This window comes from Trichomonas vaginalis, chromosome VI, assembly GCF_026262505.1.
Source record: "Trichomonas vaginalis G3 chromosome VI, whole genome shotgun sequence".
Classification (NCBI taxonomy): Eukaryota; Parabasalia; order Trichomonadida; family Trichomonadidae; genus Trichomonas; species Trichomonas vaginalis.
In genome coordinates, this window is record NC_067208.1 from 7,230,639 (window position 1) to 7,257,987 (window position 27,349).

Genomic DNA, 27,349 nt, shown 5'->3' on the forward strand with positions numbered 1-27,349 from the left:
AGTTTTAGACCATGTTAGAAAACAGGTTAGAAAAGAGGTTAGATCTAACATTCTAACATAAACTTTATTTTTGCTGAATTCAGCAACAAAATGAACGAGGTCAGGATGTATGCAAATACCTTTGAATTCATTCATAACACCCTTTGTAAGCTCATAAAATGCTTGTTTTGAGGTCGAGCCACTTTTGGCTCCACCGTATTCTTTCAACCAAAACTCAAGAATTTTCTGCATGAATTTTGTATAAAAAGCAACCGTCTGAATTCCGGCGGTTGCTATATTCTTCACAAAACATTTACGTTTAGTTTACGAAGAAGTCATGACAAATTCAAGAGGTGAGAAAACGTGTTAGAAAACGTGTTAGATCTAACATGCTAACATAAACATTATTTTTCAATACTTTTTCAGCACTTTTCCGTAGTTATATATGAAAGACAATTCGAGATAAAAGTCATAGTACAATGGAATAATATGTTGCACACCATTTGTTGTGAACCAAACTTGAAAGTCAGAGAAACTGTTACTAGGTGGTTCGTAGAATTTAGAAGCAAAGTCATAAAAGTCCTTACCAATACATAGAAAACTATTGTTGCTTGAACTGAAACTTGCATGACACATAACATTTTGAGGGTCAAACACGTTTCTATAAACTGTCAAATCTGCTGGTGGAAGTATAAATTGAAATGGACCATCTGGTGGTAATGGTTCGTTCTGGTTTAGTAACCGAAGAAATTGTGCCCAAGAACGTTTGTCTACTTTCCAATATAAAAACTCTGTATCTCTTGGAGGGTTAATTTCAATCTTTTGAAATGAAACGGTGGAGTTCATCTTGTCATATTCTAGTTTCAGATAGTATGTTCCATTTAGTAAAGAGTCGTATTTTTCTTGAAATTCCCAATAATATTTGTTCATTTGAGTTTGAAAGTCATTTAGAGTTTTCTCAAGACTTTCGTCTGAACGAACTGTAAAGATTCTCATTTCGTCAAATTTGTCTATTAGACCATCATGACCTTTATACTGCCCATGAAAATATACTGCGAACATAAATGCGTTAGTTCTATTTGAAAACAAAACTCTTCTAAATCCTATTGCCTTTGCATCTGAAGGACTTTGAAGCCAACGAATTGGATAGTCAAACCTGTATATTCGGGATGAAATTTCTTCATCTGAAATAGTCCTACCAGCATTTGTAAAGATATAGTCTAACGGTTTTGTATCTGCTACTTTTGTTCTTTGTTTTTCAACCTGAAGCATTTAATATATGTAAAAATATATTGTTTTAAAATGGTATGCCATATAGCTTCTTGAATTTGTTAAGAAGTATTTGAACGTGTTTTCCATCTGTATCTCTAGTGTTTACATAAGCATAGCCTTCCTTAGTAAAATATACTTGTAATTTCCTATAGTTTACGCCGGTATAAAAGTAGAAAGAGTCTTGTTCTTCGCTATAGTAGTAAAACTCAAACGTATGCTTGCCATAGTCTATAATTTCAATTGTTTCATCTTCTAGTTCGTCGACAAATTCGAATACAATATCTCCAAATTTGCCTTTGTTCTTATTGTTTTCAGAACGAGTGACCCAACGTAAGTTTTCAAGTCTATTGTCGTTTCTTATACGGTTTATATGGTCTACAAAAGGTAAATTGTTAGGATTCAGTATAAAATGAGTTGCAATGACAACATGTTTAAGATAGCGTTTCCCACTCATCTTCATAATAGCATATCCGTCATTTCGCTCCCATTCGCTTAAAACTCTTTTTGTCTTTTTGTTTCTGACTTCAAATGACTCACAACAGTGAATTTCATATTTCTCATCTAACAAACAAGTTTCCCAACGGTCTTCTCCAACAAACTCAGCGTACATTTCAAATAAAATAAAAAAATATTTTTTAAAAATATACTGTTTTAAAATGGTATGCCATTTCATATTTCTCATCTAACAAACAAGTTTCCTTCAACTTGAGGTTCACTAACAAACTCAGCGTACATTTCAAATAAAAATAAAAAAATATATTTTTTTCTTTACTTAACATAACCGCCTGCTGCCATAAGTCTTTGACGCCAACCCATACCAGCTAATGAAGGTTGACTTGGTTTAGTTTCCAAACTAAACTTTGGTTTTGGTTTATCTTCAGTTTTTGGTTTTTCTTCTTCTATCGGTTTTTCGTCACTTTTCGGTTCCTCTGACTTTTCCCCACCTGCAGGAACAGTTGTGTCGTCAACATCTTCATAAATATCATATGCCATTTGTTTTTGTTTTCCTTTCAACTTTTTGTGTTTGTTGTAAAGTTTAGAATATTTCGACTCTAAGTCAATGAGATGTTCTATAATGAACTGTTGGTCAGTGAAGTAAACTTTTCCATCTGTTGTCTCGAAAGCTCCTTCAGACTTCAAAATTTTATTTGTGAGAGTCTGTTTCTTTTTTGAGATACTAGCCGTTCCATTTCTATGAAAAGTGACTTTATAGTTAGGGTTTGTATTTCCAGACCTGGCACTTTCTATTATTGAATTTTCTCTTCATCTGTAAGTTCTTTGACAGGTTTTGACAATGGTTCTGAACTTTTTGTTTGTGGTGTCAAATCTACCGTTTCAACTTCTTCGGTCATTTCATCTCAGTAAAAAATTTAGTTTGGTTGTTTTCAACTGGTTGTTGTTGTTTTTTAAGTCGGTCTAAAAACTTCCTGAGGTATAGGAAGAACTTGACAAACACGTTGTGTAACTGCTGGAAGTCGACAAATCCATCTTGAACCCATTTGTCTCAATGCTGTATTGTTCATTTCATCTCAGTAAAAAACTTTACATTCCCCACGTTTGAGGCGGTTGAGGTTGGTTATTGTTTACCCATTGTTGTGCATGGTTATATCCTCTGTTAAAGAATCTTTCACCTTGGTCCATATAGTGTCCTGCTTGGTTATAGTAGTCATTTGCTTTGTTATAATAGTTTCCTGCTTGTCTTCCTACATTGTCCATCCATCCTTGAACTTTTCCTCTTGTTTCAGGATTTGGAATAAGATTTGTTGCATCTCGTGCTACATCCCAACCTTTCTGTACAGTTTGTATAATAGGTTGTGCTTTCTCTTTAAGTATACCTAATGTACTCAAAATCTTCCTTCCAACTCCAAATACACCTCTGGCTATTGTTCCAACTGCGGGCAAAAATCTGGATGCAACTCCTGCTAATGCGCCAAATAAACCCATTTCTTATGGGTTAAAAAATGACGAATCCAAACAAGGACCCCTATGTTTCTAAAGCGACAAAGAAAGCACTCATGATAAAAATCTTTAGTTCAACACCAAATGCTTGGTTTATGGATATCTTGGAAAACATTCCGAGGTATAGAGAAGATGGACCACCATACTGGCTAATATTTGTCGGTCAAAACACAAGATACTGTGAAGCCATACCATTATGGTCCAAAAATATTTTAGATGTGAAAACTGCTTTGACAATATTCGTTGACAAATACCATCCAACAAAACTGACATCTGACTGTGAAAGTTCTTTCAAATCAGATGATGTAAAAAACTATCTGCGTTCAAAAAATGTAAACCAATATTTCATTGTCGACCAAAACCATTCTGCTCTTGGTGTCATTGACGGTTGTATAAAAATGTTAAGAGACTTAAACCAACCACAAGGTGGTGAAGCAAATGAAATGTCATATGACGACAAATATAGACACTTCTCCATGGCAAAGATGAGACAAGTTTTAAATATTTACAACAACCGTAAACAAAAAGGTTTGGGAAACCACTCCCCCGAAGAAATGAAAAACAACCCTGACTTAGAGAAAGACTATATATTTAATAATTTAGTCAAAAGAGACAAACAAGAAAGAATGCCGGGCTTCAAACTTCAGAAAGGTGACAAAGTAAAAATAGAAATACCTAAACGCGACCCATATGAAAATACTATTGACTATGACAACAATGGGAACTCGACAGGTACTCACATTCGTGTTCGTAAAAATAGAAGAAAGTATACAAGAGAATATTATGAAGTTTTAGGCAAACATGGCAAAATGTACACACTGCAAGCAGAAGATAAAACTACTATTGTCAGACCTCGTTTCAAACTTGTCAAAGTTCAAGGTGGTATACTTTCAAAGACAGTTCCTAACAAATATAAGACAACTCCTGACGAATATGCTAAAGAAGTTGAAAATGACGACTAAGCAATTCTATACCATGCGTAAACTGTCATGTAAGGTGGCATATATTCTTTACTTTGTCCCGTTGTTTGCGTATATCCTGAAACGAAATGTGTATGGTTTCCTTCTCCCTGCGTGTCATCCCAGTAACAATTTATAGCAAACTTAACGTCGTCTTTAACATCATATCCTTGACCTTTTGTCATTCCTGACCAATCCCAATATCTATGCTTATGCCAACCTGCTTGAGATGTACTTAAATCTATGTAGTGACTGTGTGCAGGTAAATTTTCACCTGAAATCGTTTTACTTCCACCTGTTTCCTTTGAAGAGTTTGCACAATACAAAAACCTGTCGACTATTTGTTCCCATGCACCAACACCAAACATTACTTGAGGACCTCTTGCTTCCATAGATGTATAAATAGAACCTACTGGGTTCATTAAATCAAACATATGAGACATTATAGGATTGTCTCTTTTGAACTTAAAATATAGTGCAACTATTTCAGGTTTCTTCTGGTTTGTGTCAGAATATTTTTTATAATATAATCTTATGTTTTCAGGGTAGGTAAAGTCTTGACTATAATATTTATTTCTGTCATCTTCATAATAGTATACTATTCTCGTTTTTTCTATTGCATTATATCTTTTATATCTATAATATTCTAAATATAATGTTTGCTTTTTTGGGTCTACATGTGCGTCAACACCATAGTCATAATAATATGGTGCTGGAGCTGGGTTAGGTAATGTCATATCTGTCATTTCATAAACTCTTAAATATTTCTTTTGTTCGTCTCCATATAAGTTTAAGTAGCAGTTGTTGTCTAATGGAACTTTAACTTGTGTACCATCATTCTTTATATAGCCTACATACATTTCATTGTTATTTTTCGGAATGAGTTTATACCGTATACCATTTTTTAAGGAGTGTACAAACTCCCATCTAAAATATTTGTTTTCTTCATTGACAGAAAAGTCACCAACAATAGTTTCAATATTTTTCGTTGTTCCTATCAAACTTTGGTATATTTCATTGACATATGTTTTATCTGCTTTCTTTTCAAGGCTAACGTTTAAGTCTGTTATTTCAGAAGATGTATGTGTATGTCCAACGTCACTTTTCCTGTTTAAGGTTTCTTGTAAGTTTGTAATATTTGCAATGGTATGTGTATGTCCAACGGCACTTTTACTGTTTAAGGTTTCTTGTAAGTTTGTAATATTTGCAATGGTATGTGTATGTCCAACGGCACTTTACTGTTTAAGGTTTCTTGTAAGTCTGTTATTTCAGATATAGAATGTGTATGAGTCTTTTTAGAATATTCGTTTTCAGCTCTTGTCACTTCACTTGACATTTTATTGTCAACATATGTTTTGTCTGCTAGTTCAGGATGAGTATGTTCTTTTGTTGCATAAGCATTGTTAGCTCTTTCTTCTTCTTTTGCTATTGCATCGTCTACATATTCTTTGTCAGCTTTGTTGTCAACATCTGCTTTCAAAAGAAATTCATTTATAGGTTTCTCGTTTAAAGTTCCTTTTGTTGGATTTATACAGACAGTATTGTTCTTCTTGTCTTGAAATAGAAACTCATCTGTTAAAGGGTTTAATGTCAGTTTTAAGTTTCCTTCTTTCAATGACTCAGATATCTTAGAATAGTTTGAAAAGTTTGTTGTGTTCTTATTTAGAGCTTGCATAATGAGTTGTCGGTTGTGTTGTATTTCTCTCATGGAAGCAATATCTTTCGACATTTTTATTCTAGATAAAATATGCTTTCAATAGAAAAAGAAAATTCAAGAGTTGCTACAACTAAACCATTAGATGAACTTTTTACTAATGTCGGTCAAAAGTTTGAGACAGAGACCGTAAAGCATGAAGGCTATCGTTTTGACTACCCATTAAGATGGCTAAGAGACCCATCTGTCACAAAAGCTATTGGCTTTCGTAGAATGAAGTTTGTGTCTGTAGAAGATAAAAGTTTTCCATTTATTGTAAGGTTTCATATAGATTATATATCTGAAGGGAAACGAAAAATGTGGGAAGAAATTGAGCTAATACAAGTTGACCTTTCATCTTCTCTACAGACTGCGTTAAAAAATATAGAAGATAAAATAAATTCATGTTATGCAAAATATGCTGATGAATATGCAAATACCGAGAGCACACTTTATGTGAGAATTGTATATGACAAACAAAATTCACAAGTGTCATTTCAAATCTACGAAAACAATCCAAATAAAGACGAACAAATATATACAGAATTCACTGCAATGTCATGGTATTATTTGCAAAAGAATGTTAAATCAGAAAGTCGAACTTCCTTTAGCAAATATTTACAGTCGATATGCAAGAGATGAACCATATTTATTTAAAGATGTTTTCGACCCAGCTGCTATTATTGTTCATGCTTCATTTTCTGGCGCCCAAAACTCTTTCTTATGCTTGGCAAATGACTTTTACGAAAAACCTACAAAGTTATATGAACCGCCGAGTGGAAGTATTTCAGACTTTCAAGTATGGTTTACTACAGATGGAAGAAAAAGAATAATTCCATTATACCATGCGTTTTACTTAGAACTTAGTTTCATATACAACTACTATCGAACGATAAAAATATAACTTTTTAATATACCGGTTGTGGTTGCCAACTTGACTGTGGTGCAGGTTCAGGCTGTTGTATTACAGGAGCTTGTTCTTCTGGTTCAGGGTCTTTAGGTATAATACCAACAAACTGACCTACTCTTTTACCAATATTTTTGACTCCGTTCCAAATTCCTCTTCCTACGGTTTTTATTCCATTCCATATACCTCTTCCAACATTTCGAAAGAAGTTTCCTATCTTACTGAAGAAACCCATTTTACTATATGTAAAAATCTAATGTCCACCTAGTCTCTTACGTTTCCTGTTGAGTTCCATAGCATTCTTTAACTGGAGCTCATACATTCTGTTTCTCCTCTGGTAGAAAACATATTCTGGGTCAACTCCTGTGTTCGCGTCATCTGCATAAAGTTGTTTATATCCCACTTCAGGGTTTGTATAAAACTCTTTCCATCTCATATTTGCATACCATGGTGGCAAACCTAACGCAGCGTCATTTGACATGGCAGTTTGCATTTGTACATCTGTTGGCACTTGACCATAGTTTGCCATTGCAGTTTGTATTCTAACTTCATTTGGAATATTCTCTGGGTTTGGTTGTCCAGGTTGCTGTGCATTCGCTAAGTTCTGTGCGTCCATTTAATATTAGATAAAAATATCTCTTACGAGTACATATACTGAACATTTGCAGGCATTGGTTCATCTTCATATTCTCTGTACTTTTCTGCCACGTCAAATAAATAAATGACACAATGGAAAAAACCTAAAACAAGTAGTCCTATTTCAAACCACATTTACTTACTAATAAAATTTCGTTATTGTGACACTTTCTCCGGTTTATAGGACCTCTCTCATATTCTATCTTGTCATATCTAAACTCATAGTCATGTATGTCCTCTAACCATCTCATAACGGTTTCCAAACCACTTTTATCGGATGTAAAGTAAAAGCATGGATGGTTATGTAAAACGTCTAAAGTTTCTAAAGAGTCTCTCAAAGTCCAGTCTACTTGGTATTGAAAATCCCATGTGTTATAGAACGGCGGGTCCACTATAAAGAAAACATTTTCCTTGTCTTTATATTTTTCATACAAATCTGTCCAATGACATCTCACAAACTCTATACCCTCAATATATTTATCTATGTCCTCTTTGAAAACATTTGTATAGTTAAGATATAAAACTTTTGACATAAGTGTTTCAATGTCATGAACTCTTATAGAACCACTATATAATAGTCTAGCAGATATACTATTCCAGTCTATATATTCTGCTTTTTTCAAAACCTCTCTCACAATATTTTTCTTATCTAATGGTATACGTTCCATCTTACCTATAGGTATCTTTTCTTTTAACTCTTTCAATATATTGTTTGTGTCTGGTATATGTTTGAGACGGTCCATATAGTTGTCGAAGTCATTGCATTAATCTTTGAGTCTGGGAATATTGTATGACATAAATGGGATATATAGAAACTTCCACCGAACAAATCTACAAATGTTAGACCATTCGGTAGTTTCTTAAGTTCTCTCAATATAATATCTTTACATCTACTCTTATTTCCAAAGAACGGTAACGGAGGTTTTGTAAAATTCATTTATATATAATAATAAAAATGTTTTTACCCGAAAAGTGACAGAAAAGTGACAAAACATGAAAACATATATAATTTGTGAAAAGTGAAACATTATATAATGTTTTCGACCCAGAAGAAGGCTTCTTCCCAGAAGCAATGGAGGAAGAAGAAGAGTCCTCCGAATTCACACCAGAAGACTAACAATTTTCCGAATAAAAACTTCATTTATACTAAACATCTTCGGGGCTAGAGGGCACGAAGTGCCTGGAAGCCCCACTTCCTTTTTTTTTTTTTTTAATTAGGAAAAAGTTAGTTTTGAGAGTACTTTTCATAGGCATATAGAATGAAATCTTCTGAAAAATAATATCACATAAACTCATATTATTTTCTAATATATAACTATTTTATATAAAAATCAAATTCAATGATCTTAAAAGCGAAGGATAAACCTCAAAATTTACGAATATAATGAGTGGGAATATAATGCTTATCTATCATAAAACCATATGAAATATCAATTTATTTTTCATATTCAAATGGACTGAGTGTTAACATTTAACATTTTTTGCTAATTGTCGTCAAAAATTAGGCGTAAAGCAAAAATTGATATTTCATATGGTTTTATGATAGATAAGCATTATATTCCCACTCATTATATTCGTAAATTTTGAGGTTTATCCTTCGCTTTTAAGATCATTGAATTTGATTTTTATATAAAATAGTTATATATTAGAAAATAATATGAGTTTATGTGATATTATTTTTCAGAAGATTTTGTGTTCTTCTTCAAAATTTTATTTTTTTATTAAAAAGAATCTTTACAAAATATACATTTACTTTAATTAATATTTAAAAACGTGCTCTATCAAAAGTTCCAAAAATTCAATATTTTAGCTTTTCTGAGGTGTCACTTTTGATGAATTTCTGTTTACAACAGGACCAACTCGTAAACTGGATAGAATATGATGAAAAGACAAGGCAAGGCAAACTCCAAGAGATATCGTAATGGACCAAGAACATCTTGTATTGCATCCTTTAACCAGGCCGGAGTTTGGTATGTCAGCTTTTTCAACGTTTCATAATGCTTGACAAGCCATAAAATGATATCAAATTCACTTGTCCATCTTGTTTTTACGTAGAGTGGACATTCAACTTTGAAGTAACAACGAACAGGCTTAGAGCGGAGAAAAAGTGAAATCTTATTCAGATTTTCAAATACTGGAAATTCATGTTCCATTGAATAGTCTTCAACAAATGACTTAACTGCCAAGGAAAGGGTATGCGCTGCACAAGGGATTCTGAGAAATCCGTCTGTTTGAACAAAATTGTGATCACATGCAAGGACTTGAGCAAGCAAGTTGTCAGTTACAACGGTTCCAAGTTTTATTCCATTTGAGGCCAACATTGCCAGAGCATCACGAATGGCACGATCATAAGAATCTGTTGTTCCGTCAAAGCCGGTCTTGATATCCAACGGAAAAGGATAACCATCATGTACCGATGGGTTATAAATCATTAAGTCAAGAGTCGGCCTACCACATGCAGTTCCAGCATCAATTAAGAGGGATACAGTATGGTCGAAGTAATCTGATAGACTTTTTTTGGCTGCTTCTTTGGAATCTTGCAAAAATTTTTCTGTAAGTTGAGCTCGGTTTATAGACTTGATTATATCATTAATTTGATCCTTCTTCTTCAATGTCATTCCTACTTCAAGAATGATTTCCACAAGATCACGGAATGTATCAGAAGATATAGCATTAAAGGAAATTTTGTTACAACCAATAAAAATCTCAATAGCTTGAAGAACCTTCTCTTTTGAAGTGAGAACTTTATCAAAATCGATAAGTTTTGTATAATAGCAAGTGTGGTCTGCTATTAATTTATTATCATTGTAGGATTCTAAATAAAATTGATGTAGACATTGATTCCCTTCTGCATTTTTTGTAGCGCATCGAACAATTTTATGATGAGAGTTAGATTTAACTGGCACATATCCTTTAGGTATTTCATTAGGAACACCTGTTGGCATGGACCAAGTTTTATCATATCACATGTCAATTACATTTTATCGTTATCATTTCATATCACATGGCTGTACCCCCAATAAATTCTTTTCCCCGGCATTTGTAAAGTAACCCACTTTTTGCAACCTTAATTACCCTAAATAATGAAAAAAAAGGTAGTGGGGCTTCCAGGCGCGTTGCGCCCTCTAGCCCCGAAGATGTTTAGTATAAATGAAGTTTTTATTCGGAAAATTGTTAGTCTTCTGGTGTGAATTCGGAGGACTCTTCTTCTTCCTCCATTGCTTCTGGGAAGAAGCCTTCTTCTGGGTCGAAAACATTATATAATGTTTCACTTTTCACAAATTATATATGTTTTCATGTTTTGTCACTTTTCTGTCACTTTTCGGGTAAAAACATTTTTATTATTATATATAAATGAATTTTACAAAACCTCCGTTACCGTTCTTTGGAAATAAGAGTAGATGTAAAGATATTATATTGAGAGAACTTAAGAAACTACCGAATGGTCTAACATTTGTAGATTTGTTCGGTGGAAGTTTCTATATATCCCATTTATGTCATACAATATTCCCAGACTCAAAGATTATATGCAATGACTTCGACAACTATATGGACCGTCTCAAACATATACCAGACACAAACAATATATTGAAAGAGTTAAAAGAAAAGATACCTATAGGTAAGATGGAACGTATACCATTAGATAAGAAAAATATTGTGAGAGAGGTTTTGAAAAAAGCAAATATATAGACTGGAATAGTATATCTGCTAGACTATTATATAGTGGTTCTATAAGAGTTCATGACATTGAAACACTTATGTCAAAAGTTTTATATCTTAACTATACAAATGTTTTCAAAGAGGACATAGATAAATATATTGAGGGTATAGAGTTTGTGAGATGTCATTGGACAGATTTGTATGAAAAATATAAAGACAAGGAAAATGTTTTCTTTATAGTGGACCCGCCGTTCTATAACACATGGGATTTTCAATACCAAGTAGACTGGACTTTGAGAGACTCTTTAGAAACTTTAGACGTTTTACATAACCATCCATGCTTTTACTTTACATCCGATAAAAGTGGTTTGGAAACCGTTATGAGATGGTTAGAGGACATACATGACTATGAGTTTAGATATGACAAGATAGAATATGAGAGAGGTCCTATAAACCGGAGAAAGTGTCACAATAACGAAATTTTATTAGTAAGTAAATGTGGTTTGAAATAGGACTACTTGTTTTAGGTTTTTTCCATTGTGTCATTTATTTATTTGACGTGGCAGAAAAGTACAGAGAATATGAAGATGAACCAATGCCTGCAAATGTTCAGTATATGTACTCGTAAGAGATATTTTTATCTAATATTAAATGGACGCACAGAACTTAGCGAATGCACAGCAACCTGGACAACCAAACCCAGAGAATATTCCAAATGAAGTTAGAATACAAACTGCAATGGCAAACTATGGTCAAGTGCCAACAGATGTACAAATGCAAACTGCCATGTCAAATGACGCTGCGTTAGGTTTGCCACCATGGTATGCAAATATGAGATGGAAAGAGTTTTATACAAACCCTGAAGTGGGATATAAACAACTTTATGCAGATGACGCGAACACAGGAGTTGACCCAGAATATGTTTTCTACCAGAGGAGAAACAGAATGTATGAGCTCCAGTTAAAGAATGCTATGGAACTCAACAGGAAACGTAAGAGACTAGGCGGACATTAGATTTTTACATATAGTAAAATGGGTTTCTTCAGTAAGATAGGAAAACTTCTTTCGAAATGTTGGAAGAGGTATATGGAATGGAATAAAAACCGTAGGAAGAGGAATTTGGAACGGAGTCAAAAATATTGGTAAAAGAGTAGGTCAGTTTGTTGGTATTATACCTAAAGACCCTGAACCAGAAGAACAAGCTCCTGTAATACAACAGCCTGAACCTGCACCACAGTCAAGTTGGCAACCACAACCGGTATATTAAAAAGTTATATTTTTACCGTTCGATAGTAGTTGTATATGAAACTAAGTTCTAAGTAAAACGCATGGTATAATGGAATTATTCTTTTTCTTCCATCTGTAGTAAACCATACTTGAAAGTCTGAAATACTTCCACTCGGCGGTTCATATAACTTTGTAGGTTTTTCGTAAAAGTCATTTGCCAAGCATAAGAAAGAGTTTTGGGCGCCAGAAAATGAAGCATGAACAATAATAGCAGCTGGGTCGAAAACATTTTCATATGTTCCATTAGGGTTTTCGACTTCATAAAAGTCTGGGTGTACTGGATATGCTGCAGGCTGATTTAACATCCTCATAAATCTATACCATGCCAAGTTGTTATATTTTGTAGAAATATAAACGTTTTCTCCAAGGTCTTCTATTTTATTGATTTTAACAGTTGCATTTTTCCTGTCATAAATAATATCGAGATGGTACTCTCCTTCGTCAATGTTATACTGGTTTGCATATTCGATATAGATATCGTTTATTTTTTCTTGAAAAGCTTGAAGAGTTGTTTCTAAGTTTACAAGCAAACTAACTTGTAAAAGTTTTCCCTGTTCAAATTTCTCATACATACGTTTTTCTTTGTTATAGTATCGAACTTCAAAAACCGACCGTAAATGGGAAACCATGTATGGCTTCTGAAATGAACTTCATTCTACGAAAGCCAATAGCTTTTGTGACAGATGGGTCTCTTAGCCATCTTAATGGGTAGTCAAAACGATAGCCTTCATGCTTTACGGTCTCTGTCTCAAACTTTTGACCGACATTAGTAAAAAGTTCATCTAATGGTTTAGTTGTAGCAACTCTTGAATTTTCTTTTTCTATTGAAAGCATATTTTATCTAGAATAAAAATGTCGAAAGATATTGCTTCCATAAGAGAAATACAACACAACCGACAACTCATTATGCAAGCTCTAAATAAGAACACAACAAACTTTTCAAACTATTCTAAGATATCTGAGTCATTGAAAGAAGGAAACTTAAAACTGACATTAAACCCAATGACAGATGAGTTTCTGTTTCAAGACAAGAAGAACAATACTGTCTGTATAAATCCAACAAAAAGGAACTTTAAACGAGAAACCTATAAATGAACTTCTTTTGAAAGCAGATGTTGACAACAAAGCTGACAAAGAATATGTAGACGATGCAATAGCAAAAGAAGAAGAAAGAGCTAACAATGCTTATGCAACAAAAGAACATACTCATCCTGAACTCAGACAAAACATATGTTGACAATAAAATGTCAAGTGAAGTGACAAGAGCTGAAAACGAATATTCTAAAAAGACTCATATACATTCTATATCTGAAATAACAGACTTAAACGTTAGCCTTGAAAAGAAAGCGGATGAGGAATATGTGGCTAGTAAGTTAGAGAAGAAAGCGGATAAGGAATATGTGGATGAAAAAGATAACGAAATGAAAGAAAGGGTTGACTGGTACCATGAATGGACATCGAAGATTTTAAAAACTAAAGCCGATACAGGATGGGTTTCAGGATGTTTAGACCTTAAAGCAGATAAAACTTATGTTAACGATGAGTTAGAGAAGAAAGCAAATAAGACTCATACACATACAAGTTTTACAACTTTTACAGCAGATGATATTACACTAAACACAACCTTGCCAAGTAAAGGTCCAACAATACCACCGGCAACAAGTCTTGTAGATACTTTGATATCTAATGACAATAGTATTTGCATCTAAGACAGGAACTCAATGTGCTTAAACAAATTTTGCCGAATCTTATGTACCCGGTTGGCTCATTATATGTTTCAATGAACTCTACCAGACCAGAAACAGTTCTGGGTTTTGGAACTTGGACTCAAATAGTCGACAGGTTTTTGTATTGTGCAAACTCTTCAAAGGAAACAGGTGGAAGTAAAACGATTTCAGGTGAAAATTTACCTGCACACAGTCACTACATAGATTTAAGTACATCTCAAGCAGGTTGGCATAAGCATAGATATTGGGATTGGTCAGCAATGACAAAGGTAAAGGATATGATGTTAAAGACAACGTTAAGTTTGCTATAAATTGTTACTGGAGTAACACTGAGGGAGGAGGAAACCATACACATCGCGTTTCGGGATATACACAAAACAACGGGACAAAGTAAAGACTACATGCCACCTTACATGACAGTTTACGCATGGTATAGAAATGCTTAGTCGTCATTTTCAACTTCTTTAGCATATTCGTCAGGAGTTGTCTTATATTTGTTAGGAACTGTCTTTGAAAGTATACCACCTTGAACTTTGACAAGTTTGAAACGAGGTCTGACAATAGTCGTTTTATCTTCTGCTTGCAGTGTGTACATTTTGCCATGTTTGCCTAAAACTTCATAATATTCTCTTGTATACTTTCTTCTATTTTTACGAACACGAATGTGAGTACCTGTCGGGTTCCCATTGTTGTCATAGTCAATAGTATTTTCATATGGGTCGCGTTTAGGTATTTCTATTTTTACTTTGTCACCTTTCTGAAGTTTGAAGCCCGGCATTCTTTCTTGTTTGTCTCTTTTGACTAAATTATTAAATATATAGTCTTTCTCTAAGTCAGGGTTGTTTTTCATTTCTTCGGGGAGTGGTTTCCCAAACCTTTTTGTTTACGGCTATTGTAAATATTTTAAAACTTGTCTCATCTTTGCCATGGAGAAGTGTCTATATTTGTCGTCATATGACATTTCATTTGCTTCACCACCTTGTGGTTGGTTTAAGTCTCTTAACATTTTTATACAACCGTCAATGACACCAAGAGCAGAATGGTTTGGTCGACAATGAAATATTGGTTTACATTTTTGAACGCAGATAGTTTTTTACATCATCTGATTTGAAAGAACTTTCACAGTCAGATTGTCAGTTTTGTTGGATGGTATTTGTCAACGAATATTGTCAAAGCAGTTTTCACATCTAAAATATTTTTGACCATAATGGTATGGCTTCACAGTATCTTGTGTTTTGACCGACAAATATTAGCCAGTATGGTGGTCCATCTGTTCTAACTCTCGGAATGTTTTCCAAGATATCCATAAACCAAGCATTTGGTGTTGAACTAAAGATTTTTATCATGAGTGCTTTTTTTGTTGCCTTAGAAACATAGGGGTCCTTGTTTGGATTCGTCATTTTTTATCCTATAAGAAATGGGTTTATTTGGCGCATTAGCAGGAGTTGCATCTAGATTTTTTACCCGCAGTGGGAACAATAGCCAGAGGTGTATTTGGAGTTGGAAGGAAGATTTTGAGTACATTAGGTATACTTAAAGAGAAAGCACAACCTATTATACAAACTGTACAGAAAGGTTGGGATGTAGCACGAGATGCAACAAATCTTATTCCAAATCCTGAAACAAGAGGAAAAGTTCAAGGATGGATGGACAATGTAGGAAGACAAGCAGGAAACTATTATAACAAAGCAAATGACTACTATAACCAAGCAGGACACTATATGGACCAAGGTGAAAGATTCTTTAACAGAGGATATAACCATGCACAACAGTGGGTAAACAATAACCAACCTCAACCGCCTCAAACGTGGGGAATGTAAAGTTTTTTACTGAGATGAAATGAACAATACAGCATTGAGACAAATGGGTTCAAGATGGATTTGTCGGCTTCCAGCAGTTACACCACGTGTTTGTCAAGTTCTTCCTATACCTCAGGAAGTTTTAGACCGACTTAAAAAACAACAACAACCAGTTGAAAACAAACCAAACTAAAATTTTTTACTGAGATGAAATGACCGAAGAAGTTGAAACGGTAGATTTGACACCACAAACAAAAAGTTCAGAACCATTGTCAAAACCTGTCAAAGAACTTACAGATGAAGAGAAAAATTCAATAATAGAAAGTGCCAGGTCTGGAAATACAAACCCTAACTATAAAGTCACTTTTCATAAAAATGGAACGGCTAGTATCTCAAAAAAGAAACAGACTCTCACAAATAAAATATTGAAGTCTGAAGGAGCTTTCGAGACAACAGATGGAAAAGTTTACTTCACTGACCAACAGTTCATTATAGAACATCTCATTGACTTAGAGTCGAAATATTCTAAACTTTACAACAAACACAAAAAGTTGAAAGGAAAAACAAAAACAAATGGCATATGATATTTATGAAGATGTTGACAACACAACTGTTCCTGCAAGTGAAGTAAAGTCAGAGGAACCGAAAAGTGACGAAAAACCGATAGAAGAAGAAAAAACAAAAACTGAAGATAAACCAAAACCAAAGTTTAGTTTCCAAACTAAACCAAGTCAACCTTCATTAGCTGGTATGGTTGGCGTCAAAGACTTATGGCAGCAGGCGGTTATGTAAAGTAAAGAAAAAAATATTTTTTTATTTTTATAAAAATGCCCCCATATAGAATGGATAGAAAATCTGCTAGAATAAAAGCAGAGTTACAAAGATATGGTTGGAGAGTTTCGAAGAATTTTAAATATAGGAAGGGAAGACCCATAAAAGTCTATGACAAACTGGCTGGTCTTCGCTACGAAATGGATTTGAAACAGCACGTGCAAATTATCCAAACAGACTAGAGAGGTTAGAAGAAGAACGTCTTATGGACATGCCTTTCGATGTTAGTGAACATTGCATGAAGTAAAAATTTATTTTAAAAAAGTGACATTTTTAATTTTATTTGAAATGTACGCTGAGTTTGTTGGAGAAGACCGTTGGGAAACTTGTTTGTTAGATGAGAAATATGAAATGGCATACTATTTTAAAACAATATATTTTTACATATATTAAATGCTTCAGGTTGAAAAACAAAGAACAAAAGTAGCAGATACAAAACCGTTAGACTATATCTTTACAAATGCTGGTAGGACTATTTCAGATGAAGAAATTTCATCCCGAATATACAGGTTTGACTATCCAATTCGTTGGCTTCAAAGTCCTTCAGATGCAAAGGCAATAGGATTTAGAAGAGTTTTGTTTTCAAATAGAACTAACGCATTTATGTTCGCAGTATATTTTCATGGGCAGTATAAAGGTTCTGGTGGTCTAATAGACAAATTTGACGAAATGAGGATCTTTACAGTTCGTTCAGACGAAAGTCTTGAGAAAACTCTAAATGACTTTCAAACTCAAATGAACAAATATTATTGGGAATTTCAAGAAAAATACGACTCTTTACTAAATGGAACATACTATCTGAAACTAGAATATGACAAGATGAACTCCACCGTTTCATTTCAAAAGATTGAAATTAACCCTCCAAGAGATACAGAGTTTTTATTTTGGAAAGTAGACAAACGTTCTTGGGCACAATTTCTTCGGTTACTAAACCAGAACGAACCATTACCACCAGATGGTCCATTTCAATTTATACTTCCACCAGCAGATTTGACAGTTTATAGAAACGTGTTTGACCCTCAAAATGTTATGTGTCATGCAAGTTTCAGTTCAAGCAACAATAGTTTTCTATGTATTGGTAAGGACTTTTATGACTTTGCTTCTAAATTCTACGAACCACCTAGTAACAGTTTCTCTGACTTTCAAGTTTGGTTCACAACAAATGGTGTGCAACATATTATTCCATTGTACTATGACTTTTATCTCGAATTGTCTTTCATATATAACTACGGAAAAGTGCTGAAAAAGTATTGAAAAATAATGTTTATGTTAGCATGTTAGATCTAACACGTTTTCTCACCTCTTTTCTAACATCGTAGAAAACTCATGAAAACAATTTATTTTTGACACTTTCACAAAAAACATAAAAAAGTGAGTTAAAATGAGATGTTTACTGAACTGGTTGGATGTCGCCTTCTGAGGTTATGTAGAACGGTTGTCCTGAGAAGTGGAACAGTGCTCTGAGAATTTGTATAATTCGTGGAATTGGACTCTCTCTGTTTGGAAGTAGTATCCAAGGACGCTTGGCAAAGAACTTTATAATGGCTTCCTTCTTTGCTTGCTTTATGTCGTCGAAAGGAGTGTTTTCTGGTATTTGAATTGGAATTCCAGTCGAAGTCTCGAGCTGAAGTGTAGACCTTCCAGAAATAGCGGTGAACTTGACCTTGGGCTTCATGACCTTGCGTAAGTAGTCTTTTACGCAGTTGTTAATTTCAATTAGGTAAACTGCCTCGTCAAATCCTTCTGGCATTCCGAGTCCTTCCATCCGACAGAAAAAATTTTTCCCGACAACAGGAAAAAATTTTCCCGACAACAGGAAAAAATTTTCCCGACAACTGGAAAAAAATTTCCTTCCGACAGAAAAAATTTTTCCTTCCGACAGGAAAAAATTTTCCAGTTGTCTGTCCGTAAACCATTCAAATTTTCGAAAATTGAGAACTTTTTGGTCGAACTTCAGGAAAAATTTTTCCGGACAACAGGAAAAGTTTTTCCGGACAACAGGAAAAGTTTTTCCGGACAACAGGAAAAGTTTTTCCGGACAACAGGAAAAGTTTTTCCGGACAACAGGAAAAGTTTTTCCTTCCGACAGGACACAAACGAATGTCTCACGTCCCACCAACCGAGTCCATTCCCAAACCAGAGGAACCTAAAGCACCAGCCCCTGCACCTCAGTTCCAGCAAGTACCTCCGAATTTCTACCAATTTCCACCTCAAGGTTACTACCCACCACAAGGCTTCCCGAACTACCCTCCTCAGCCTATGCCTTACTTCCCCAACCCTTGGATGTTCCAGCAAGCTCCACCCCAGCAATTCCAATCTCAGTCCAAATCGAAGAGAGACCAAGAGTTCGAAGAAGGTCTGAACCGTTTACGCAAAGAGTATGCCACAGCTCCAATTGAGAGAAAGTTGTTCCCGGACCAAAAATATAATTTAGGGTAGAAGGTTAGATCTCACCTGTTTTCTACCCTCTTGAATTTTCATGACTTCTTCGTAAATGTTTTGTCATGACTTCTTCGTAAATGTTTTGTCAAGACTTCTTCTTAATGAGTGTAAAGGACCAAAAAATATAATTTAGGGTAGAAGGTTAGATCTAACCTGTTTTCTAACCTGTTTTCTACCCTCTTGAATTTTCATGACTTCTTCGTAAATGTTTTGTCATGACTTCTTCGTAAATATTTTGTCAAGACTTCTTCGTAAATGTTTTGTCAAGACTTCTTCGTAATGAGTGTAAAGGACCAAAAAATATAATTTAGGGTAGAAGGTTAGATCTAACCTCTTTTCTAACCTCTTTTCTACCCTCTTGAATTTGTCATGATTTCATCGTAAATGATTTGTCAAGACTTCTTCGTAAATGTTTTGTCAAGACTTCTTCGTAAATGACCAAAAATATATTTTAGGGTAGATGGTTAGATCTAACCTGTTTTCTAACCTGTTTTCTACCCTCTTGAATTTTCATGACTTCTTCGTAAATGTTTTGTCAAGACTTCTTCGTAATGAGTGTAAAGGACCCAAAAATATAATTTAGGGTAGAAGGTTAGATCTAACCTCTTTTCTAACCTCTTTTCTACCCTCTTGAATTTGTCATGATTTCATCGTAAATGATTTGTCAAGACTTCTTCGTACATGTTTTGTCAAGACTTCTTCGTAAATGACCAAAAATATATTTTAGGGTAGATGGTTAGATCTAACCTGTTTTCTAACCTGTTTTCTACCCTCTTGAATTTTCATGACTTCTTCGTAAATGTTTTGTCAAGACTTCTTCGTAATGAGTGTAAAGGACCCAAAAATATAATTTAGGGTAGAAGGTTAGATCTAACCTGTTTTCTAACCTGTTTTCTACCCTCTTGAATTTTCATGAATTTTCCCGAAATAAAAAATAAAGTTAGTTTTATTTTTTTTTATTTTTTTATTTTGTATAAAAGAACAGAAATGTCAACAATCGGCACAACAACAATTCAAACAACAGCACCAAACTCGTTAGTCATGAATCCTACGTCAATGTTAGTAGAGATGAAAAGCTTCATTCCTTCTTCATATACTTTTGAAACAGAAATCCAGAAGATAAAGCAAGAACTTTTAACAAGTAATTTAGACTGTAGTGCGAAAGATGAAACAAATGAACAGTATCTTTATGAAATGCAGGACCTCATCGACCATTTACCTAAATTGCCTGAAATCCAACAACAAAAACTCACTATTCCTGAATTCGATGAAATAGAAGTCAAAGCAACTGACTCGGTAGAAATAAAGAAGTTCATACGAAAGGTAAACTATGAGTTTCTAGGATTTCATTGCAACCATAAGGTTATGGACAAAGATTGCGACATGTTATATAAGAACATCTCTGACATATATAAATCTGGGGAGTTTAAGACCTACGACAACTTTGTTTCGTTAGTTGCAGAATGTGTATGGCAGATAAGAGATAAAGATAGAAGAGGTAAGGTATGGAATGAACAGATAAAACCAGCAGCTTTTGAGTTAAAGAGAGCAATTGACGCTTTAGTTGTTTTAGCAGGTAAGGTTTCAGAATATAACGCAAAAATGAACCCGCAATGTTCTAAATGTAAAGCAGCAATGAGGAGATATAACTACTCCGTCAAAGAGATAGAACGTATGAGAAACGACTATGCAGACTTAAAGAAAGAAGCAGAGAAGCCGGTAGAAAATAAAATGGACATGTTAGAATTTCTGAACAAAAACTATCCAACAGCAGAAGATTTCCTTCTATCTGACGTCAAGAAGAAATATAAAGAGACTTTCGGCATAGTTAAAACATTCGATATCCTCAGCGAAGAAATAGAAGCTACAAAACTGTTTAGAGTCTCACGAATTCAAACGTTTACCATGTAAACGCTTATAAAATAACTGGGGTAGAAAAGAGGTTAGAAAACAGGTTAGATCTAACCTTCTACCCTAAACATTATTTTTATTGAATTCAGCAACAAAATTCTGAGTAAAATAATTTTTAGGGCATGTGTCAAACCGTTGAGTTTTCACAAAATTTAAAAAATAACGTTTACCATGTAAAACGCTTATAAAATAACTGGGGTAGAAAAGAGGTTAGAAAACAGGTTAGATCTAACCTTCTACCCTAAAATATATTTTTACTGAAAAATGACCAAAAATCATGAGTTTTGTGTGTTTTAGACCATGTTAGAAAACAGGTTAGATCTAACCTTCTACCCTAAAATATATTTTTGCTGAAAAATGACCAAATTTCATGAGTTTCCTTAAGACAGAAAAAATAAAGTTAGTTTTATTTTTATTTATTTTTTTATTTTGTATGTAAGAACAGAAATGTCAAACAATGAGTTTGAAACAGTTAAAAAGATAGACAATGACACCAAATTGGTTAGAATAGGTGATTTAAACGTAAGATACTCAAAGAAATACAACAAATATTCTTTGTCAGACATTATATCTCCATCTGGAAAGAAAACAAAGGACTGGGTTAAAATTGCTTCTACTCAGAAAATTTTGACAAGAAATCCTGAGCTTATGATATCGGTAAGATTCTATGGAACTACAGCATATCTCATCGACAAAAGTCTTATACCAATAGTTTTGTTATGGTTAGACCCAGTTGTTGGATATAACTTCATAACATATGGTTCATTCGATACGGAACGTTGCAGTGAAGGCTTACTTTACATCGTTCAGAAACCGAAGGACTTCAACACAAAAAGATATAAGATAGGAAGAACATATAATATAACTCAAAGATATGACAGTACAGTCAATAGAGTCAAGGTTGTGTTTGCTAATGATATGAGAGCTGCAGAAACAGAACTACTTGAAAAGTTTGAGAAAATGTATGGTGCTCCCATAAAAGGTAAAGAAACGTTTGAAGTAGATGAGATAGATAAAGCTATAAAATTATTTGACGAAGTTGCTGAAAAATACATGTAAAGCGTTTATTTTTGGTCTTTTGTGAAAGTCAGAAAATAACGCTAATTTTTTATAAAATTTGACGAAGTGCAAACCTTCACTTCGTGTCATAATGTAAAAATAACGCTAATTTTTTATAAATTTGACGAAGTGCAAACCTTCACTTCGTGTCATAATGTAAAAATAACGCTAATTTTTGACGAAGTGCAAACCTTCACTTCGTGTCATAATGTAAAAATAACGCTAATTTTTTATAAAATTTGACGAAGTGCAAACCTTCACTTCGTGTCATAATGTAAAAATAACGCTAATTTTTTATAAAATTTGACGAAGTGCAAACCTTCACTTCGTGTCATAATGTAAAAATAACGCTAATTTTTTATAAATTTGACGAAGTGCAAACCTTCACTTCGTGTCATAATGTAAAAATAACGCTAATTTTTTATAAAATTTGACGAAGTGCAAACCTTCACTTCGTGTCATAATGTAAAAATAACGCTAATTTTTGACGAAGTGCAAACCTTCACTTCGTGTCATAATGTAAAAATAACGCTAATTTTTTATAAAATTTGACGAAGTGCAAACCTTCACTTCGTGTCATAATGTAAAAATAACGCTAATTTTTTATAAAATTTGACGAAGTGCAAACCTTCACTTCGTGTCATAATGTAAAAATAACGCTAATTTTTGACGAAGTGCAAACCTTCACTTCGTGTCATAATGTAAAAATAACGCTAATTTTTTATAAAATTTGACGAAGTGCAAACCTTCACTTCGTGTCATAATGTAAAAATAACGCTAATTTTTGACGAAGTGCAAACCTTCACTTCGTGTCATAATGTAAAAATAACGCTAATTTTTTATAAAATTTGACGAAGTGCAAACCTTCACTTCGTGTCATAATGTAAAAATAACGCTAATTTTTGACGAAGTGCAAACCTTCACTTCGTGTCATAATGTAAAAATAACGTTTACCATGTAAAACGGTTGTGAAAAAAAGAGGTGAAAAAACAGGTGAAAAAACAGGTGAGATCGCACCTCTTCACCTAAACATTATTTTTGTCTGATTTACGCTCATTACGAAGAAATCTTGACAAAACATTTACGAAGAAGTCTTGACAAAACATTTACGAAGAAGTCTTGACAAAACATTTACGAAGAAGTCTTGACAAAGCATGTACGAAGAAGTCTTGACAAATCATTTACGATGAAATCATGACAAATTCAAGAGGTTAGAAAAGAGGTGAGAAAAGAGGTTAGATCTAACCTTCTACCCTAAAATATATTTTTGCTGAATTCAGCACAAAAATCTGAGTAAAATGGCATAAGATTGCTTCCCTCGGAAAACCGAGAGAAGAGATTCCGTATGAAAACAGTGAAGAACAGCGAGTAGGTAAGAAACCTTAGTCGCCAAAACTCTATGAAAATCATGAATTTCCTTAAGATAGAAAAAATAAAGTTAGTTTTATTTTTATTTATTTTTTTATTTTGTATGTAAGGACAGATATGTCAACAACAGAGAACACAACAACAGTTATAGTCCATGAAGCTATAAATGAAGAATATGAGTACATTCAGTTTAACAAACAACTCCGTCTCATTCGTTCGGTCAAAGACGATATGTACCAAATGCAAAGTATTTTGACAGCATGTTTTGCTCCAGACACTAAACACGCAGACGACTGGTTCAAAAACCAAAGCACACAAGAACTTTTGAGTGAAATTTCTCTAGACCGACTTTTTTCGGTCTTGCATAAAACACATGAAAATCGTAAAAATTTGCCAATAAATTTAAGAGGATATTATGTACATAGACTTTTAGTAAATGCAGTTGCAATGTGGGCTTCGCCTCGTTATGCATGGCATGTTTACAGACTTCTTGACGAAATTCATAGACAAGAACGTGAAGAGATGGAAAAGAAACTTCAAGCAAAAGATGAAGTCATTGAAGCAAAAGACAAAAGCATTCAGAAAAGAATACCACGTTCGGTACCAAAAGGAAAGGAAAAGAACTATAAGTATATGATTTATACTGAAGAGATGAAAAATGAAGAAGACAGAGATATGGTTATGTTGCATTTAGTCAGAAGAAACAACAAAAGCTTTTACGACCTTGCTAAGATTTACAAATCTGACAGAAATTGGTTCTATCGCGAAAACTTACCGATTTCAATGACCCCAAATGAAGATGTGAAACAAATAGTTCAAGATACGTTACCTCAAACACACTATGATATTAAAGGTTGTACAATTCTTACATTCAAAGAAGATTTGTCATTGTTAAAGGAAAAAATAACAGAGTATTTTGACAACTTCAAACAAGCAGAGTAAATGAACTCTTTATTTTTACGCTTGACTTTTTACAATTTGAACTTTGTTTGCGTAGATATGAATTCTGAAAGAAGTATGAGGGTCTTGTATGACTTTATACTTCTCCCAGAGTTCATGTCTGTCAAACTTACCTGCCATGGACTCTTTCATAAGTTCCATGAAATCGTCTTCGGACAATCCGGGGAAAAGTACAATGTCAGTAAGTATTCTCTTTACATCCTTACTTAAACTCTTTGCTGTCTGTACACATATTACGACTGAAATGTTAAAGTGCCTAAGTTTCTTAAGAATTCGACACATATCTTGTTCTCTATTCTTAAGCAAAGGATGAGAAGCAAAGTCATCTAAGATAAGAAGACATCTATGAGGGTAAGTCTTCCAATCGTAAGATTGCAATTTCTTCGAAATGTATTCTATCTCTTTCTGTTTGTTTCTGAAGTGTTTCTTCTCTAATATTCTCTGCATTTCCTCATTTGGGTCTTTAAACTTCGAATTTATATACTCATTTATAGCATTGTACTTCAAAACCCTTCTTTGGTACTTCTTTATCCAATCTAACAACTCAGTATCCTTTATACATACTAACTTAGACTTCTTTATAATATCTTTGAACGAATTGACGGTTTGGTCAAATTGACCAGAAGTACTACAAATAACAACTAACTCATAGAATGGGTTCTTCTCATCTAGTTCTTGTTGTTGTGCAGCCATTTTAAGATAAGTGAAAGTCTTACCCGACCCAGGTGGTGCAATTAGACCTGTTATACCATTCTGAGCAAATAAGAACTTGTCATGTATGGGTTTTATCTGAGCATTTTCTAACTTCCTCTTGTTCTTGTTTAAAACATTCTCAAATTTCTTGTCAATGTCAGCAAACTTTTTTTCTAACATATTTTTAGAAAAATTAAAATTTTTATCTTTTAGAAAATGTCTAGCGATTTCGCTATCTATATTCGAGACAAGCTTTTCGACAGCAAAACATCTATCGACCATAAAATCTTACATAGTGTAAACAAGAAAGGTGAATTTGTTCTAAAGTTCTGTTTCTGGGAATATGACAAGAACCATAAAACATTAAGCAGAGCAGTCTTAAAATTTGTCAATGACAGACTTGTTGACAGAGATGACACCGATTGGAAAGATGAAGTCCAACAAAAGTTCTTAGAATGCAAAGAAGACACATGCGCTGTTCTTGAAGATGAAATAGAAAACAGAATAGATGAGCTATTAAAGGACAAAGAACTTTTACATAAATATGGTTCTGAGAAATTTGACATAACTCCACCAGAAAAGAAGAAGAAAAAGAAAGAAAAGAAAGTAGAAGAAGAGAAGAAAGAACCTGAACCAGTTCCAGAGAAAAAGAAATTTGACATGTAAAAATAAAATTTTATTTTTAGAACATTTCTGGGTCAATGTCAATGTTCTCTTCCTCTTTAGGAGCAAACACTGGCTTAGACTCTAAAATCTTTTTACCCAATTTACCTTGAACTTCAACTATCTTAGACTCATAATATTCATAGTCGTCTGCTTTCTTTGGTTCATAAGGTATAACAAGTTTGTATGCTTTGCCTTCTTTAAGGTTTGAAAACCTTCTGTCAAAACTTTCTTTGACTGCTAACAAACCGTCAATGTATAAGTCTTCAAATTTCGCACCATTTTTAGTCACAATAGCAAACTTAACTGGTTCGATGTTCCAAACTTTGCTGAATGAAGACTTTTCAAAATGGTAGAAGTAAACATTCAAATATGTGAATGGGTCTAGTTCTTCTTTAAGTCCTGACATGTACTTGTTTACTGAGATGAATTTTGTCATCTTTTCTATCGGATAAAAAAATATTTTTTTAAAAAATTTACTCAGAAAAATTATTTCTTTCTATATTTGCCATTCCGAACTTCGAAAAGATGTTTTATACCAGCATAGAATTTTTCTCTAGAGCTTGGTCTTATATCGTTTTCATGACAATATTTTCTATATTCTTCATATAAAGCCTTTTTTTCATACATTTCATAAGGACAATCTAACCAGAATAGCGCATATCCATTTTCGTTATCTAAGTCTCTATATGTTTCTTCTGTTTGTAGAATTTCGCTTTCTCTATTTAGTTCTATGTCTATATATTGTGGCTTAAAAAGATGTGGGCAAGAAGGGTCTGGCGCTATGTAAAAAGTTAATTTTTCTGTCATCTTTTCTATCGGATAAAAAAATATTTTTTTTAAAATTTACTCATAAAAAATTTTCTTTGTATATACACCATTCTGAACATCTAAAAGACTTTTGACATTTGCCAAGAATGTTCGTTTAGACGCTGTCATATAACCATATTCTTGACAATATTGTTTATACGAATCGTACAATGACCTTTCATCTAAACACTCAAAGTCAGTTTCATCTATGAACAGTTCATATACACTCTTGTTTGCTTCTAACAATGTTTGTCTCTCTTCGGTATGTGGAATTTGTCTTGGATTGAACTTTGAAATATCTAATGTCATGAAATATGAGAACAAGTGGTTGTAAAAGTCAGATGTCAAAGTTTCTGCTAAGTCGTCAAAATATTCTGTATCTTGCATATGAGAATCTGACGTTCTGACAACTACATATCTTCTGTCAGAACTTTCTAACTTCATCGGAACAGCATTGTTTGAAACCATAATGAAGTTTGCAACATTTTCACAAACTCTTTGGTCTTTATACTTTCTTTCAACAACTCCAACTTTGTCTGTTATAAGACTCTTCAAAGCATCTGAGTTTAAAACTTTTGTTGTATCTATACTTTGAAGTTCGTTACATACTATAAGTTTCATATTCTCTATTGAGGAGTTAAACTTGCCACAGATGTTTTCTAAGTTTGTCATATTAGGGTTCGAATAGCCCTCTAACAGTTTGCACAAAATATCTGTAAAGAATGTGTTCTTAC

The 27,349-nt window shown here is 33.7% G+C and overlaps 18 protein-coding genes and 4 pseudogenes across 22 annotated transcripts, besides 3 other annotated features; 12 read left to right on the plus strand and 10 right to left on the minus strand.

Annotated features, from left to right (window-relative positions):
- Positions 1-5,463: part of a mobile genetic element that runs on past the window's edge.
- Positions 391-1,251, minus strand: TVAGG3_0821330 (uncharacterized protein; the record flags this gene model as incomplete). The annotated part of the gene is made up of 1 exon (XM_051248031.1): positions 391-1,251. The coding sequence occupies one exon, from the start codon at positions 1,249-1,251 to the stop codon at positions 391-393; it is 861 nt and encodes a 286-aa protein (XP_051083506.1).
- On the minus strand, positions 2,020-2,603 carry TVAGG3_0821340 (annotated as a pseudogene). The gene has a single exon. A coding segment is annotated over exon 1 (584 nt).
- TVAGG3_0821350 (uncharacterized protein) lies at positions 2,794-3,195 on the minus strand (the record flags this gene model as incomplete). The annotated part of the gene is made up of 1 exon (XM_051248032.1): positions 2,794-3,195. One exon carries the CDS (start codon positions 3,193-3,195, stop codon positions 2,794-2,796), a length of 402 nt encoding a protein of 133 aa, XP_051083507.1.
- On the plus strand, positions 3,213-4,076 carry TVAGG3_0821360 (uncharacterized protein; the record flags this gene model as incomplete). Its single annotated transcript, XM_051248033.1, has 1 exon — positions 3,213-4,076. A coding segment is annotated over one exon (864 nt), but the record flags the coding sequence as incomplete, so codon positions are not given.
- TVAGG3_0821370 (phage tail repeat-like family) lies at positions 4,250-4,591 on the minus strand (the record flags this gene model as incomplete). Its single annotated transcript, XM_051248034.1, has 1 exon — positions 4,250-4,591. A coding segment is annotated over one exon (342 nt), but the record flags the coding sequence as incomplete, so codon positions are not given.
- Positions 5,464-5,916: 453 nt separating the features above from the next.
- Positions 5,917-6,191, plus strand: TVAGG3_0821380 (uncharacterized protein; the record flags this gene model as incomplete). The annotated part of the gene is made up of 1 exon (XM_051248035.1): positions 5,917-6,191. A coding segment is annotated over one exon (275 nt), but the record flags the coding sequence as incomplete, so codon positions are not given.
- Positions 6,192-7,022: 831 nt separating this feature from the next.
- Positions 7,023-7,385, minus strand: TVAGG3_0821390 (uncharacterized protein; the record flags this gene model as incomplete). Its single annotated transcript, XM_051248036.1, has 1 exon — positions 7,023-7,385. One exon carries the CDS (start codon positions 7,383-7,385, stop codon positions 7,023-7,025), a length of 363 nt encoding a protein of 120 aa, XP_051083511.1.
- A 1,834-nt stretch (positions 7,386-9,219) lies between these two features.
- Positions 9,220-9,257: a mobile genetic element.
- Positions 9,258-11,803: 2,546 nt separating this feature from the next.
- TVAGG3_0821410 (uncharacterized protein) lies at positions 11,804-12,079 on the plus strand (the record flags this gene model as incomplete). Its single annotated transcript, XM_051248037.1, has 1 exon — positions 11,804-12,079. One exon carries the CDS (start codon positions 11,804-11,806, stop codon positions 12,077-12,079), a length of 276 nt encoding a protein of 91 aa, XP_051083512.1.
- A 257-nt stretch (positions 12,080-12,336) lies between these two features.
- Positions 12,337-12,663, minus strand: TVAGG3_0821420 (uncharacterized protein; the record flags this gene model as incomplete). Its single annotated transcript, XM_051248038.1, has 1 exon — positions 12,337-12,663. One exon carries the CDS (start codon positions 12,661-12,663, stop codon positions 12,337-12,339), a length of 327 nt encoding a protein of 108 aa, XP_051083513.1.
- A 972-nt stretch (positions 12,664-13,635) lies between these two features.
- Positions 13,636-27,349: part of a mobile genetic element that runs on past the window's edge.
- On the plus strand, positions 14,052-14,463 carry TVAGG3_0821440 (annotated as a pseudogene). Its single transcript has one exon. A coding segment is annotated over exon 1 (412 nt).
- On the minus strand, positions 14,522-14,857 carry TVAGG3_0821450 (uncharacterized protein; the record flags this gene model as incomplete). The annotated part of the gene is made up of 1 exon (XM_051248039.1): positions 14,522-14,857. The coding sequence occupies one exon, from the start codon at positions 14,855-14,857 to the stop codon at positions 14,522-14,524; it is 336 nt and encodes a 111-aa protein (XP_051083514.1).
- On the plus strand, positions 15,919-16,071 carry TVAGG3_0821460 (uncharacterized protein; the record flags this gene model as incomplete). The annotated part of the gene is made up of 1 exon (XM_051248040.1): positions 15,919-16,071. One exon carries the CDS (start codon positions 15,919-15,921, stop codon positions 16,069-16,071), a length of 153 nt encoding a protein of 50 aa, XP_051083515.1.
- On the plus strand, positions 17,103-17,963 carry TVAGG3_0821470 (uncharacterized protein; the record flags this gene model as incomplete). Its single annotated transcript, XM_051248041.1, has 1 exon — positions 17,103-17,963. The coding sequence occupies one exon, from the start codon at positions 17,103-17,105 to the stop codon at positions 17,961-17,963; it is 861 nt and encodes a 286-aa protein (XP_051083516.1).
- TVAGG3_0821480 (uncharacterized protein) lies at positions 18,100-18,474 on the minus strand (the record flags this gene model as incomplete). Its single annotated transcript, XM_051248042.1, has 1 exon — positions 18,100-18,474. One exon carries the CDS (start codon positions 18,472-18,474, stop codon positions 18,100-18,102), a length of 375 nt encoding a protein of 124 aa, XP_051083517.1.
- TVAGG3_0821490 (uncharacterized protein) lies at positions 18,810-19,148 on the plus strand (the record flags this gene model as incomplete). The annotated part of the gene is made up of 1 exon (XM_051248043.1): positions 18,810-19,148. One exon carries the CDS (start codon positions 18,810-18,812, stop codon positions 19,146-19,148), a length of 339 nt encoding a protein of 112 aa, XP_051083518.1.
- Positions 20,139-20,689, plus strand: TVAGG3_0821500 (organellar and viral DNA polymerase type B; the record flags this gene model as incomplete). Its single annotated transcript, XM_051248044.1, has 1 exon — positions 20,139-20,689. A coding segment is annotated over one exon (551 nt), but the record flags the coding sequence as incomplete, so codon positions are not given.
- Positions 20,754-21,072, plus strand: TVAGG3_0821510 (annotated as a pseudogene). Its single transcript has one exon. A coding segment is annotated over exon 1 (319 nt).
- Positions 21,711-22,121, plus strand: TVAGG3_0821520 (organellar and viral DNA polymerase type B; the record flags this gene model as incomplete). Its single annotated transcript, XM_051248045.1, has 1 exon — positions 21,711-22,121. One exon carries the CDS (start codon positions 21,711-21,713, stop codon positions 22,119-22,121), a length of 411 nt encoding a protein of 136 aa, XP_051083520.1.
- TVAGG3_0821530 (KilA, N-terminal/APSES-type HTH, DNA-binding family) lies at positions 23,721-24,302 on the plus strand (the record flags this gene model as incomplete). Its single annotated transcript, XM_051248046.1, has 1 exon — positions 23,721-24,302. A coding segment is annotated over one exon (582 nt), but the record flags the coding sequence as incomplete, so codon positions are not given.
- Positions 24,683-25,322, minus strand: TVAGG3_0821540 (protein of unknown function, DUF4106 family; the record flags this gene model as incomplete). Its single annotated transcript, XM_051248047.1, has 1 exon — positions 24,683-25,322. A coding segment is annotated over one exon (640 nt), but the record flags the coding sequence as incomplete, so codon positions are not given.
- TVAGG3_0821550 (uncharacterized protein) lies at positions 25,359-25,808 on the plus strand (the record flags this gene model as incomplete). The annotated part of the gene is made up of 1 exon (XM_051248048.1): positions 25,359-25,808. The coding sequence occupies one exon, from the start codon at positions 25,359-25,361 to the stop codon at positions 25,806-25,808; it is 450 nt and encodes a 149-aa protein (XP_051083523.1).
- On the minus strand, positions 26,645-27,287 carry TVAGG3_0821560 (annotated as a pseudogene). The gene has a single exon. A coding segment is annotated over exon 1 (643 nt).